Here is a 16192-nt window from a genome sequence, read left to right as displayed (position 1 = left end):
TGTCATACAAATACGGTCAAGTACAGTAAAAACTACCTGAGGCAAACTAAATACACATTATACAACAGAATTTGCATTGTGAAGAAAACAAAACATACAACACACTTGTACTCTGTGTGTTTTTAATGACTGTTTTCTATCTTGTGTGTGGGGAGACCGAACGTCTTGTGTGTTCCTTCCTTGTGTGTGTGTGTGTGTGTGTGTGTGTGTGGGGGGGGGGGGGGGGCTCCAACACAAGTCCTGTTATGCTCACATTGCATCTTTAGTTTTTTGTGCGGCATGTTGTTAGGGATTACTTTGTTGACTGTCTGGATGAGAGGATCTGCTCTTGACTGTACATGCAGGACATAAATGTATACTGTTGGGTAAAAAGAGTTTAATATTAATAATTATGTAATGGCAAACATTGTAGTGAAGTGCCAGGATTTGATGGAGGTTGAACAGGCAGAGCAGAGCACCCAGCTGTGTCTGTATCCAGTCCCAGGCGAGTGTGTGGCTCTGAAGTTAAGACAGCATTCTCTGTGATAAATCATTTTAAATGTAGACGCAGCAGAATAAACAGCCGCTGACAATAATCTGAACAGTCATAACATCACGGTTTGGTGGCTGTCTGTCCCACTCCTCACCAGATGTTGGCTGTTGTTTGTAGAAGAACTTGGCTGTTAGTCCGTCGTGGTTTTACTGTGGACAGAGTTTCACCTGGAAACACACTAGTCACTAGACACGAGTCCCACTGTGCTCTACCTAGCCCCCGCTCAGCCAGGTTCCCTCCAGGCTGCAGGGAGAACTGGGCTGTTGCACTGACTACAGGAGAGCTGGCAGATGGACAGAGCAGACGAACAACAAGAGCAAAGGAAGAGAAAGAGCAGAAATTAGTTGTGACTGCTGCAGAAACGGCAGAGTGGGTAGAATTGAGGGAGAGAGAAACACAGAGAGAGAGAGAGAGAGAGAGAGAGAGAAACACACACATACATACAGAAAACCTCTTGTGGCAGGCTAGTATTTGTCCCCAGGGGTCAAATAGGAGGCAAGAGACAAAGGATGTTAAGCCACACACACACACACACACACACACACACACACACACACTCACACACTGACACAGATGAGCGACCTGTCTGTACGGAGCTCGCTCCACCAGCTGTTCACATTATTTTCTCCTCACTGGACACCTCTCTCTCTTGGTTTCTTTCTCTTTCTCTCTTTTTCCCTTTTCATCAGTTGGAGGGGCTAGATATGGTATTAAAAAAACAACTTGACAAACAACAATGTCACCTAGCCCTGTTTATTTTAGTCTTGATAATAAAAAAAATGCATATCACATTAACTAGTCGTCATTACATGGTTAATGCTGCCACTTCCATAAGTGATGAAGTATCTAATCTAAAGGTGTTGTTATGAAACAGCAGGTCACTTCACAGACAACCAATCATGTACTGTTTGATAACTGCCAGCCATCCAAAGGATAGGACGGCAACTGCTCATTTTCAAAATTGATTTATCTGCTTATTGTTTTCCATATTCACTAACTCAAATGCCAGATATTCCCAAGAGCTTAATGTCTCTCGAAGCTGATGTCATGATATAAAATAGAGAAAAGCAGCAGAATGGTGATGAATGATTCCAGCATCACTTTGTTTGTGGATTTGTAAAAAAAAAAAAAATAATAATAATAATAATGTTTTTCTCTTCCCTTTTAGAAGTTTTTTTTGGGATGCATATGAACATCATGTCTGCTGCCTTTCTTCTCAAAGTTAAGCTAATGCTTTATAATAAATGGAAATCAGAATCAGATTTATTGGCTAAGTATACTTACATACACAAGGAATTTGACTTTGGTAGGTGTTAACTCTCTATACATTCAACAAATAGACATGTGGTAGACGTTCAGTAGACAAATTAGTAATATAGACACATACTGTACACTAGAGACAACAATATACACTGAATGAATGGCTGGTCAGCAGTAATCTTCTAAAATGGGCTGAACCAAATAAAACCCACTGATATTGTCATTTTCAAGCTCACATTGAGCTCAGCATGTGATGTAACAGCAGAAACCTAAAGTTGACAATGTTTGACAAAAGGAGGGATTGACATACTTTTGTCCAAACGTGCGTGGTGATTGACCACATGATTTTGTTTGTTTTTTATTCAAAATGCAGCAAAAGTTCTCATGAATATTATCCCATTAACATTCCTCCAGGAAACGTAGGTCATGTGTCCTGGCAGTTGCATGCATGACTGCTGCATTAGGATGTTAATATTGTTCAAGTCAAGAGCTGCGAAGATTAATCCATTAGTTGTCAATTATTAAATGAATCGGCAACTATTTTAATTATCGATGAATTGGTTTGAGTCATTTTTATTTAAAAAAAGAAGCAATTCTCTGATGTCAGCTTGTTAAATGTGAATATGTTCTAGTTTCTTCTCTCCTCTGGGACAGTAAACTGAATATCTTTGATTTGTGGACAAAACGAGACATTTGAGGACATCATCTTGGACTTTGGGAAACTCTGATCAACATTTTTCACCATTTTCTGACATTTTAGAGATCAAACAACTAATCCATTCATCCAGAAAATAACTGATAGATTAATCAACACTGAAAATAATCGTTATTTGCAGCCCTAATCAAGTCTCCGTAAAAGGATAAGTTGAACAAAGTATGTGCTGTCTTTTAAAGTGGAAGGTTTATATAGACATTTATGTTGCATATGCATCAATATTTGCATAAATATATTGATCATGGGCTGAAGAGAAATGTAGGGAAGCAACAACACAATGATCATCACTAAGACTCTAAGTCAGGGGGGTCAAACTCAACTTCACTGGAAAATGACAATCACATCAAGGGCCAGACATATAGACATGCTTTAATTTAAGAGAAAAAGTCTAATATTTTGGCTGTATTATTCATGTCTCGCAAAGCTTTCTCACCTACAGTTTGGGCCTCATAAAGCCCCAATAAAGTTGGCAAAAAAGTTCCTTAGCAATCATAGAAAAAAAGCAACAAAAACGCTGTATAAAGCTTCAAAAACATTGGAAAAAGCATCCGAAAAAGCCCCGGAAAGGGAGTCAAAAACATTGAAAGAGGCCACACAAACGTCAAAAAAAGCGCCAAAAACATCGGATGAAGTGACAAAAACTCTAGAATTCATATGAACCCGTGTCCTGCTCAAAGGATTTGCACAGTGCCCCGAATACACCAACGTTACCTTAATATATACACTGCTCTAAAAGTGATTTAAGGTTATCAGATGTTTAGTGCTGGAAGTGAAATCATCAGAGAAGTGTCCGTGCGTCACGTAACCTGCAGCTCTTTAAACTCCTCTGCATCTCTTTTGTCTGCCCTCTGCTCTCTCTCTTTTATCTCCCTGACGACACAACGCCATTGAGCCTACGCTGTCGCCTGGCGGCAGCCTGGTTGCCCTGGCAACCGGTCGGTGTGGCAACACCACATTGTTGGGGCCTGATTGTGCTGGGATTTATCCCGAGAGGTCTGGGTAATGTGATTTAGCTCCCACTGAGTTCCCATTTCTCCACACTCCCAGACTGCCTCTGCTGAGTGGACTTCAGTAAGTGTCTACTTGACGGCTTTCTCACGCTGATTAGCAGACGAGGGTGTTTGCAGGCTTCCAGCCATGTCAACATACAGCTCATTTGGGCTTTTTAGAGGTTGAAACTGTGGATTTAGCACTCAAAGTGCCTGATAAAAGTTTACCGCCAGAATACAGCACCTTTTAAATGTTACGTGGATAATGTTACTACATGTACAAAACAGGTACGTCAAGCGCTTTGGCCCAGAGCCAACTATAAATACTGAATACTTGAGATATTTGTGGCTACACGTTGCAGACCAAATGTCAAAGCATCAACTCTAATTCACGTGTGCATTTTTTTCTTTCCATTGCTTTCTGCGGATGGAACATTTTACTGTCTCTCAGAGGTGTTCACAGGTCTGATTACTTTGAACCTGATCCAAAAAGGATCTGAGGAAAACTTACCCCGACCCAACTTGCATTCATAAAATAAAAAAAATATGCATAACATACGTAACCAGAAGTGAAGTAATGTAACAAATGTACAGATTTTAACCCAAGCCAAATTCATAAGTAGTTCTGGTGCCTAAACCTAACCAAACTGGGACCGTTTCACAACGTTAATGACGTATTTCAAACCGCGACCGTTAACTTCTCTGGTTTAGATAGGAGGATGGAAAACTGTCCTGTGGATCATATTGGGGGGGGGGGAATAAACCGGTTCATGGTCAGGGCCGACTTTGAGTGCGCTTAGACTTTGTCTAATTCTTTCTTCTGTGTTGTTGTGTAGCAAACCAATCACAGTCCAGTCCTGAAGCGAAAGTCGAGGAGGGTTGGCGTTGACTTGAGCTATGTGGTGCGTTTCAAACGCAAATGTCTACCATTAATGTAAGATCCGTATGCCCAAAATAATATTATAGCCTTCTCAAATTGTCCTTTGTTCTGTAGTCTCACATTGCCAGACCTTCCTCCACAGCTCTGCGGAACCATAGTCAATAGGAACCATAGTCCTCGTAAATCCACCGGAGTTTAGAACGCTAACACAAAGAAAGAGGAAGGGGACGGACCTCTGGCCGAAAATGAGGGCCATCCGGCAGAATTTCCAGCGGCACAGCAACAATCCCGGTAATGAAACGTCGTCGATATAGACTATTTTTTCTGTAAACTTCTGTAAGAGCTGCAGTTCCAACCCGAGACTTGGTGCTGATGCTCATGTTAGGCATTCCTATAAAAACAACCGGACGGTATTGTTGTCACGGTGAGTCAGAATCTGAAACAGTACGTAAACCACCCCTGTACCAGGGGTTTTCCTCGCTCAGAATGGGCCTTTGGTGGGGGGGACTACACACGGCAGTTAGCATTACCGGTCTGCGTACAGTAAAGGATGAGTCTTGTTACCTTATTTGACAGAAATCAATGCATTTACCTACCCTGGAAATCCAGAGTACTCGCAAGAGCATAATTTGAATTTGCTCAGCGAGTCACTCTGGCATTGAGTAATGATGCTCATTAACTATGCCCTTGTAGCTGAGCTGCACCAATCACATCGGTGTATCTGATATAGGCGGGCCAGAGGCGAGCTAAACAGATGACGACAGTTTAATCTACCAGTTAGCTCCGCTGGTAGCTAAGTGTTTAATCTACCAGTTCGCTCCACTGGTAGCTAAGAGTTTAATCTACCGGTTAGCTCCTCTGGTAGCTAAGAGTTTACTCTACCAGTTAGCTCCTCTGGTAGCTAAGAGTTTACTCTACCAGTTAGCTCCTCTGGTAGCTAAGTGTTTAATCTACCAGTTAGCTCCTCTGGTAGCTAAGTGTTTAATCTACCAGTTAGCTCCTCTGGTAGCTAAGAGTTTACTCTACCAGTTAGCTCCTCTGGTAGCTAAGTGTTTAATCTACCAGTTAGCTCCTCTGGTAGCTAAGAGTTTACTCTACCAGTTAGCTCCTCTGGTAGCTAAGAGTTTACTCTACCAGTTAGCTCCTCTGGTAGCTAAGTGTTTAATCTACCAGTTAGCTCCTCTGGTAGCTAAGAGTTTACTCTACCAGTTAGCTCCTCTGGTAGCTAAGTGTTTAATCTACCAGTTAGCTCCGCTGGTAGTTTATGGGACTCTGGATACGTCACCCTGTGTATTGTTGTGATTGGTTAAGTTATCAAATTGCGTGCAGTGAGATTTTCAAACGCATGCTTGGTGCCGCCCCTCGAGTTGGGCAATTTTCATTACTCAATACCAGACCCTTAATCTTTCAGATTTGGGTCTGGATTTCCAGGTTATGTCTGACAATTTGATACACATCATATTCAAGTTGATGTCCTGCTTGTACAACGGTTGTTTGGTAAATTGCTCATTGCTCATTTAGAGAGGATTTGAATTGTTTTTTTTATTCTCAGTTCTTAACATTTTGGTGCTGGTGATTTTCCTTTGGCTAAAACCTCTTTGGGGGGGTGCCAAAAATGTCTCTATGCAGATAAAAATCCTGCTGTACGCTGAATGAGTGCTTGGTATAAGCCTCTGGTTGCTGTGGTTGGACAGGAGTTTGAGCTGATCTCTTGTTTGAGTCGAACACATCAGAAGCACCTTCACACATCCTGGATCCAATAACATGTCACCATGACCTGACCGGACCACACTGCGGTTTCACTGGACAGTGTGTTGGTTGGTATGCAGCAGTTGTTCAGCAGAAGTGAGGACAGGCCTTGTATTTAGGCAGAAGACCACTCAGCTGTGGAATTTAGTCAGTAACCATAGAAATATTTAGCAAGTGTAGGCACGTTCTGTCCCAAGAGGGACGGGAGCTTCACATCTCTGCTTTCCTACAGTCTGCCACAGTCACTCTGTTTGTGCAACCATAGATATAAAACAATAGATATGACACGCAATTCTGACTTGCCATTCTGGGATGGAACCATATGGCGGCTATCTTACCTGGGTCAAGTTTGAGAATTGCTGCAAATGGAACCTATGGTCAAGGAGGCTCGTGTTGTCTTTATAGTCCTTTAGTCTACTATAGTCGTACGTTTCCACCAAAAGATCGACACTGTTTTTATGTATTTTAAGTGAAGAGCATAAGACAACTTTCCCTTTCTAGAATGAACCCAAAAAAAGACTTAGTGGTAGAATTTGGATCATTATAGCTCCAAGAGAACAAATCATGCGTTCAATCATGAAGATAATTGTGCATTTATATTGCAGATAATAATTACATTTTTTTTTATTTTTCCTGAACTTACTATGTAATCACTGACTTTGGTATTCTGAATGGTTAATTTACTACATTACGAAATATCTTTTATGTAGAAATCCTAAATAGATTCTGTATTATGGCCTATAGGCATGTAATTACAACCAGACACACAAGAGAGAAACCACCTACTGTAATATATTATTATGTTTCTTATTCTTATAAATTGTACATAATACATAAGACCACATTATTTCCCCATAAACCCTGTGATTTCCTGTCAGCCGGCGTGGCCTTTGTTTTGCTGAGAGGAGAGGTTGGAGAGATTTTGGAGTTGTTTTCACTTGATTCTAAAACTTGGGCTGAATCTTTGCTCTCAACCAACTTAAAGAGACCGAAATAGAGAGAGCATGAGAATCTATTCAGGGTGATTCTGAAAGCTCTGGGTCGAGTCACTGACTCATCCTCCAATCAGGAGGCTGTGTGAATCATCCTCATGCACTTCCTGTTTCTCTGGACACTGGAATGGACTAACAGGATTTCTGTGTTCTGTGTGTGTGCATGTGAGTGATTCCTGTCCAGGTGTCCAATTCATGAAAAGCTGTTTTATTTACACATTTCCATGTCTGCATTTTTATAGATAATGACATTCTAAAACTGGCCTTGTGTTGGTGTAATCCTTCAGTGTGTGTGTGTGTGTGTGTGTGTGTGTGTGTGTGTGTGGTGGGCACATTTGTGAGAGAGTGACAGTGTTTTCCCTAGCTTTGTGGAAGACTTGGGTGCATGAATTTGCCGTGGGTTTCAAGAAAATGTGACATTTTTCAAGAGAAAAATGCAATTTAGCCAGTGTCTCTTAGTGGGATTTTGTCTCAAGTTTTGCGTCTGCTTTTCTCATAATTTTGGACCATTATTATTTCTGCATCTGTGTCTAAAGCGTTGGAAAAAGCTAGAGCAAGTAATAACACTCAAAAAGCTTAAAGACAAAACTTAAAGCTAAATCATTAGATTGAGAAAAGTCTTTTTAGTTGCATTCCTTTGGCTTAGGCGGTGCCCAAAACGGCTCGCGGGCTGCACCTTAACCTTAAAATGGCGGGTAAAAACCCTGACAGTGTCAGGCCTCAGTAGCCACGCGTTCAGCACTCCCACTGGAAGCAGAGCTGGTTGGCTCTGGAGTGTGTGTACGAACAGTCACTGATACTGGAGAAACCCAGAGGGAGAATAACAGAGAGAGAGAGAGAGAGAGAGATAAGGCACATACAGAATATCTGAATGAGTGCAACAGTGTGAATCACTGACTCCGTGTCAGAGTAACCCAGCGGCTGCAGTTGTTGTTTGATCAACACATTCTCCCTCCCAGTGCGTCACAAAGCAACGCTTGGTCAGGTGCCTGATGTACCTGATCGGAGTAAGGTAATTGGTTGTGAATGCTGATCCCCGATCAGTTAAAAAAGTCTCCGATCCGATACTGTGATTGGGATCGGAACATCCCTAGTTTGCGCTGCTGCCACTGCATAGCATACTTGATAGTTAGACAGAAACGTGACATCATATTATATTATTTTATATTTAACAGCTAACATTCACACTTATGAATCCCCCCTCAAGTCCACATCTCTGGTTATTATACTGTAAAACACTACACCAGAGCCTCTGGTCTATCTACTGTATTTTACTATTTTTGTGGATAACTGCTCAAAGCAAAAAGAAAGTTTGGAGCAGTGGACACACATAGACACTCCTTAGTGTTAATGACCTCAGGGACACCAGCTGGCTACTCACAGTTCTCTTGACTTGCAGCCCAGCACATCTCCCATCCTTAATGCAACGAGACATCTGTCTCCCAACAGTAACACTCAGTCACATTACACAACGGCCTAAAACAACACCGGCAACACGTAGCAGTACAATACAGATCCCTATTATCTTTGTAAAAGTATCTTTTATTAATTTTGCATTAACTAAGTCTCCACTACCATAGAAAGAAGGTCACTTCTTTATTGCATGGATTTTGCGACTTCACAGTATATGTCACAGAAATGAATCAGAGATTGATTTGTTTACCATTTCTGCAGAGTAATTCCAAGTGCACAAAATAAAACTTTTGTGACATTTATTGTCATTTCTCAGCACTTACATACATTGAAACAAAATTTGTCCTCAGCATTTAACCCAGCACACCCGCCACGTGTTTCTGGTTTAGTAATGCAGAACAAAACATACGTACACTATACTCTACATTCATGTACAGGACAGATAAAGTCTAGTTCTCATCTACATCACACCTTATATCCTCTTGTAATACAATGGGAAATAATCTTTTTGCATAATCTGATCATCCTTGGCAATCTTCCACAGATGTGTCCAGACATCCAGCATGCGAGAGGTACAGCTGCTGGTCAGGAGATCCCCTCAGTTATGTTTTAAGCCTCTGATTTCAATAATAATAATTAGTATCTGATATGGTTTAAAGATGGCAAAAAAAGTTCAATTACCTCATACAAACTTCTTAAAATTACATCCACTTTCGTTCTCATTGAAAAATCCACAATATGAAAATTCAAATATTCATTACAAAAGTTCAACTATCTCCGACTTTACTAAAAAGTCCAATTTGGGTATATGTGCTCCGGAGGTTTCAGGTTTGCGTGTGTATGTGTGTGTGTTTGTGTGTGTGTGTGTGTGTGTGTGTGTGTGTGTGTGTGTGTCTGTGTGTGTCTGTGTGTGTGTTTGTGTGTGTAGCCGGCACAGGCTGTACTAGCCTGTAATAGTCAGAAAGGGAGGAGAGCAGGCCGAGAGCAGACGTGGACAACAAATATTGGTTTAGTTTCAGAGAGACTGAAGGGAAGTGTTTCTGTTTGCACACTGTGTGTGTGTGTGTGTGTGTGTGTGTGTGTGTGGGGGGGGGGGGTGATTTATTTAGAACTGTATTTTCTATTATACCATCATGTGGCTTTGAAACTTCTTGAGCTTCCTGCTGCTGTGTGAATGTGTGTACTGTATGTGTGTACTCTATGTGTGTTGTGTACTGTATGTGTGTACTGTGTGTGTGTGTTTGCTGTCGCTGTGTTGTAAATGAATGATGATAATGTATGCAGTGCGATATGATCCCCATTCTGTTCACTAAATGTTGGAAAACTGCAGGATCAGATATTTTTTGAATATGAATCACACTCATATCAATTAGCCCTAGGAACCGTATTTATGGTTTTATGTCGGTTTGTCGAGCTCAGACTTTACCCGAGATCAAGCAGTGATAGCAGTTCAGTGTCCTTGGACTTTGCCCTCTCTCCGGCTGCATGCTAACACACGTAACAGCGTGTTATTTATGAAAATGAATTAGGATATGGCTGTAGCTGCCATTCTAATTATGTTAGAGTTTTCTCTTTTCTTCACATGGAAGGACAGACACACTCCCCGTGGCTCAACACACAGCGGCTGGGCTCCAAATGCATACTCCATACTCATTCTAAGTATCTTAAAAAAGCGAGCATGCATACAAAATGTGCTTCATTTTGGAGTGTGCGGTTGATGGACACCACTGAGCCAGCATGTACTGCAGGAAGAGCTGCTCACAACTGCAAAAAATAAAAATAAATTGTTGATGGTGGCGAGGCGGTATTACATCTTGCTTTTAAGACAACAAAACCTGTGACTAGGAAATGGCACAGTTTACAGTTTACATCCAACAGTCAGTATTGGTTTCTTTTAACCGTAACCACAATCAAACGGTACGGATGCCCAGAACAGTCTGGGTTCTGCACCTAAGTCTTATAATGTAGGGAAAACCCTGAGACGGCAAACTTTGAATAGACATAGAGCACACAATGAGCTGTTGTGTCTTCCGCTGGAGCTCTTCTTGTTCCACACTCTACAGACATGTTACAAACCGGCCTCGGGGGCCACGTGTTCACCTGTTGCTACGCTGTATAAGGGCTACTTTTAACCCTTTGAACTCTGCAATAGAAACGGTCCTACATTGGTATTTTTCATTATATCCTGGAGTATCTTCAAATACTTCATAGCTCTAAAATCAGTACAACCTAAGCTAAAAGGTAATGCAAGTCAATAAACCATAATAATGAATACAAATGTGTCATAAATAAAATAAACACACAAAACATGTTGATCTTAAAGATTCTTTTTTGTTGTTGAGATATGCTTATTTTTTTATGAGCAGACTGTAGAGGTGTTATTAAAGTTTAATCTTCAATAGAAATGTCCCGCCTGCGGTTTTGTCACGTAACGTGATGACGTCATCAGGAGCGTACAGCCTTAGCTTTCTGCTGCAAAAGAATGAATGTTCTAGCTGTTGTGGTTTTAATTTAAGATCACTTTAAAGATGTAAGTCATGTAAACAGTGAGCTGCTGCGGCTGCTGGCCATCCGTTCATCATAGATGGCGACAGTGTACATTATGTATCTAACGTATACCTGTCCTTCTCCTGCAGAACGTGCTGGCCAAGGCGCTGTACGACAATGTGGCCGAGTCCCCGGACGAGCTGTCCTTCCGTAAGGGGGACATCATGACGGTGTTGGAGCGGGACACGCAGGGTTTGGATGGCTGGTGGCTCTGCTCGCTCCATGGTCGCCAAGGCATCGTCCCCGGCAACCGCCTCAAGATTCTGGTCGGCATGTACGACAGCAAGCAGCAGCAGGCCACGCCTTCCACGCCAGAGCCAGCCACTTCCTGTCCCTCCTCCCAGCGACCCCTCCCCCCTCTGAGCGCCTACGCCCAACCATCCCCCTCTCCGTCGTCGGCCGCCAGCGCTACTTCCTCCTCCGGGTATCCCAACAAGCCCCTCCATTCGGCACAGTACACGCCCATGCATCCGGCCTACTCCAGCCCCAGCCCCGCACAGCCCAACCCTGACTCCATCTACATGATGCCCCCCTCCCACGGCCCCAAACCCAGTCCACAGAATCTGTACCGGTCAAGCGGACTCCCTCCAGGACCCCCCAGCAAGGCCACAGCAGTGGGCAAGGTAAGGAAGTGAAGTAATTCTGTGGAAAACATTATTGGATGGATAGAGTTAGTTAGTTAGTTAGTTAGTTTGATTTTATTTCTGAATTATGCCAAAAATTTGGCCCATCCCATATGGGATTACAAGACACCACCAGCCTATTTAGCAGACATCTTCCAGTCTCGCATATACAAGTCATGTGGAGAAATACAGGAATAACAGAAAAAAGAAGACAAAAATAAAATAAATGAACAAAAAATATGAAAAAAGACCAAAACTGTATATGCAAACAAATATCTACAAATCATCTCGGTAAAGAGCTTTTTGTCTCTAAAGAGCTTTTTGGTTTTCTCAAGATAACTCATTTATGTTTCACATGACAGGCTTCTCAGTCTTTGAGCATCATCCAAATTTACAAAATCAATATCTGTTTTTATCTTGCTAAACATAATTACATAACAGACACCGCAGGCAAAGACATATTTCAATTTTGAGGAATTTGGCTCTTTTCCTTCCATAACATGACATTTTTTCTTTGATAGAGCTGCAAAGATTAATCGATTAGTTGTCAACTATCAAATTAATGGCTATTAACTATTTTGATAATCAGTGAATCAGTTTAAGTCATTTTTTATGTGACACTAAATGCAAATAACTGAAAGGAAACCGGGAAGAAAAGGAATGAAGGGGAGAGAGAATATGTTACTGAAGTCAGTTTCTAAATGACCCATCTTGAAGCAGCAGATGAGAATAGATCATGTAGTCTAATTGTTCCTGGCCGGAGCTGTGGATGTTTGTGTATCATGCACACATACTTCCTGCTATTGTCACTACTTTCTGGTATGCTTCTATTTTCTGTCAAAGCCAAAACTCAAGGTTGCTCTTTGTGCTGTGTGATAAAGTTTGCAGACTGTTATTGGCTATCTGCCAGGCAGTTAGAGATCAGAGAGACTCTTTCTGTTCTGGGGCTCAGTGGAGAGGTTCAGGGAGTTTTTACGTGGCCCAGTTTATATTACAGTGTCAAGACCACCTAGACCGAGACCAAGTCATTACCAAGACCAGAGTGTATCGACACCGAGACAAGACCAAGACTTTGGGGGGTTGAGACCGAGACAAGACCAAGACTTTGGGGGGTTGAGACCGAGAGAAGACCAAGACTTTGGGGGGCCAAGTCAAGACCAAGACTTTGGGGGGGTGAGACCGAGACAAGACCAAGACTTTGGGGGGCCGAGACAAGACCAAGACTTTGGTGGGGGTTGAGACCAAGACAAGACCAAGACTTTGAGGGGTTGAGACCGAGACTTTGAGGGATTGAGACCAAGACAAGACCAAGACTTTGGGTGGTTGACACCCCGAGACGAGACCAAGACTTTCGGGGGCAAATTTATAATGGCTTAGGTTGTTTGGTTCTGCTTTAGTGTTTCTAATATTTTAAAAGGAGGCAAACAATGTGAGCAGCTGACAGACAGCGAGCGAAGGAGAGGGCGGGCCCTGATGAGAGACAGATGACAAACGACCAGTGATGTGTGCTCACAATAGCTTATAGATCTGAAAGTTATCATCCCTTAAATCATATATACGGCTGTGAATTGTGTGAGAGGTTGAAACTGCAGGCTAGTAAATGCTCTGTTTTTTAGTTTGCTGCCTATATTTGGGTCGGATCGTGCTTTCACCTAAAGTGAGCAGAACTCTATAAAGCACTTGGAAGAGAACAGAGACCCCCGTTTCCAAGCTGACCACAGTTCAGTTGTTTGGTAAGCATTAGAGTTTGAATGAGCTTTCACACCGCCCCAAACCAACTGCACAATCTGACCAAACGCTCCAAGGTTCCGTTAAAATGGACCAAACTGCTCAGGTGTGAAAGCATCCTAAGATGTTCTGTGGAGCGCCACGCTGTGGTCGTATGTAGTTAGACTGTGTCCTCAAGGCAGAGGGTCACCATGGTAAATTACAACTCTTTCCATGCCATGCCGTCCTATAAAAGATCATTGGTGCTGTGCACATTACAAGATCTAATTGCAGTTGCTCAACCAGCGTCTCTTCCCACATTCATATATAGCTGTTCTAAAAAAAGTCTTTTCAACAGTGTCTAAGAGGCCACACATCCACCTTTAGTGTCCAGTGATGCCGTTGGAGAGATTGTTTCCCACAGAAATACAGTTTGGAGGGAAGCTCTGTGGACACAATAACATTATGAATTTATGAAGTTCCCGAATATGAATTTATTATGAAGCAGTTTGAGACAGAAAGAGGAACACGGACAAGTTCATGTGTTAAGAAACAGGGGAGCAGCTGGACCCAACATCACCATCATCATACACACACACACACACACACACACACACACACACACACACACACACACACACACACACACACACACACACACACACACACACACACACACACAGCCTGTCACCTGCTGGCGCAGTAAAGTGCTTACTCACCCAACCACAAGATCAGAGCTGAATTATTAACAATCTATTATTTCACTGGTCCTCCTCCACACGCACAAACGCGCACGCATGCATGCAAACTCACACACACACACACACACACACACACACACACACACACACACACACAGAGCCTAGTGTTTGTTCTGTCAGCGTTTCTTCCTTCATTTGTCCTCCGTATTGTCTCTTCCTTCTCTACCTTTTCTGTCTCTCTGCTCTCTCCAGCATGTCTCTTCCTTCTTATCAAGATGAAAAGCTCGCCAGGTTGTTTCAGTCCAGCGGGACACTGGGAGGTGGAGTGTGAAGACATCCTTTTTATTAAAACGCCGCTATAGGACTCTAGCATGAGGACAATTCATTTTGTAGTTTGTTGTTTTTTTTATTTCCCTTTTTGATGATAAAGTAATAAACTCACACGATGTCTTCCTGCTAAATTCCAGTCATGCCAACTGCACGGATGAAAAAAAAAAAAGAAAATTCTCAAAATGCTCAAGATGGGAAACAGAATGACAAATAAGAATGAAACAAGATCACTCTTTACTTGTGCACCAGCAAGTTATTGTGTGTGATCATGTTTTTACCTCTTACCGCTATTTTTGTATCGTAATGTGTGAATGGGAACAGTTTTTCTTTTATAAGAGACAGGAATATTTTGTTGTATGTGAACATGCAATGTCAATAAAGGCATGCTAATTCTAATTCTAATCTGATGAAACTGATGAGAAAAATGTACGTGGAGGTTCACAGGAGAAGAAGTAAATGTCACAATGGTCATTATTCCTAGTTTCTCTCGTAGTCCAAGGTAATGTCTTTAAATGTCTTGTTTTGCCCAAAACAGAGAAAATCAGGACATCTCCATATTTGATGGCTCAAAAACAGCATTTCTGCCATTTTTGCATGAAAAATAGTAGCATCACTAGTGTTAATGTGGATGTGTGTAAAATGTGTGTAGGGTGATTTAATGCAAAAATGATCAATAGAACAAACAAAATAGAAACATGGCTTATGGTGTTGGCAGAGTAGCGAGAGCAAAGAAGGGCCAAAGTCCAGGAAGCTCCAACTCAGGCTCCATCAGCAGATAGCTTGAACACAGTTATACAGGGTTAGAACAAGTAGACCCACAGCTAGCAGGGGCCGTCACAGGAATGATTAAGGCAAAGTATTGTTGTTGCACACATGCCACAGAAAGAACAATTTGCAGCTACCAATATCTTCTAGCCCCACCCTTACACCAACATTTCCATTTATAGCCCATATAGGATATTCCATGACGTAATGCCATGATGTCTCCTGAGATCATGCTCCGTGGAGGAAAAGCCTGTAGAATCTGGTGATTCATTGTCGCCCTGACAACTAGGTTCTCTAGTTTCAGCGTCCTCTATTCCCCACACACTTGGGAATAGAGGACTCATTTGTACACCGTTTTGTTTCTTCCAAAAGTTCATATTTTAGGTTGTAATGAATAGTGCAGCCTGTAGCAGCCGCTACTAACGCACCACTCTGGGTGTTCATCCTAATTACCTCTGAAGGGGGTTAGTGGACATGTAACAGTGACTTACCCTGGGCATATATTCACCAGGGAGAGAGTGACTGTCCCAGAGGTTAGTATATCACCAAATCACGTCCTGTATAGTGAGTATGAGCTGATGCCATCAGGCAGAAGGTACAGGTTACCAAACCGCAAGCTTAACAGCTTATAAATTCTCATTTGTGCCCCTTCAACTCAGTCAAATTAATGAATAATAAAAGATAAGATGTGTGTGTGTATTGGCTGCAGTGATGTATGTGTGACTAATACTACTAAACAATATTTGTGGTACTTTGTGGTACAATGCCTGATGGGGTACTTGTGCAATAATATATATATATATATATATATATATATATATATATATATAGTATGTTCCATATATATATATGGAACATACTCTGCATAGGGTTAGTTAGTTTCAGCAAAAATGACAGAAAGTTAGTTAGTTTTATAAGTCTTACCTACTGCACCTTTAACGGAAAATGTGCAATCATTATCAAAATTAAGTGCAATATGAGTGGAGAAT

General features: G+C 41.9%; 1 protein-coding gene across 3 annotated transcripts in view; it reads left to right on the top strand.

Annotated features, from left to right (window-relative positions):
• Positions 1–16192, top strand: part of bcar1 (BCAR1 scaffold protein, Cas family member) — an 88911-nt gene that overhangs the window by 55430 nt on the left and 17289 nt on the right. For all 3 annotated transcript variants that reach the window (XM_028586379.1, XM_028586376.1, XM_028586377.1), the window contains one exon: positions 11167–11700. In XM_028586379.1, the coding sequence (XP_028442180.1) occupies positions 11167–11700 (534 nt within the window). The remainder of the gene's footprint in view (positions 1–11166; positions 11701–16192) is intronic.

Source organism: Perca flavescens, chromosome 8 (assembly GCF_004354835.1).
Source record: "Perca flavescens isolate YP-PL-M2 chromosome 8, PFLA_1.0, whole genome shotgun sequence".
NCBI classification, from domain to species: Eukaryota; Metazoa; Chordata; class Actinopteri; order Perciformes; family Percidae; genus Perca; species Perca flavescens.
This window is presented reverse-complemented; position numbering and strand designations above follow the sequence as displayed.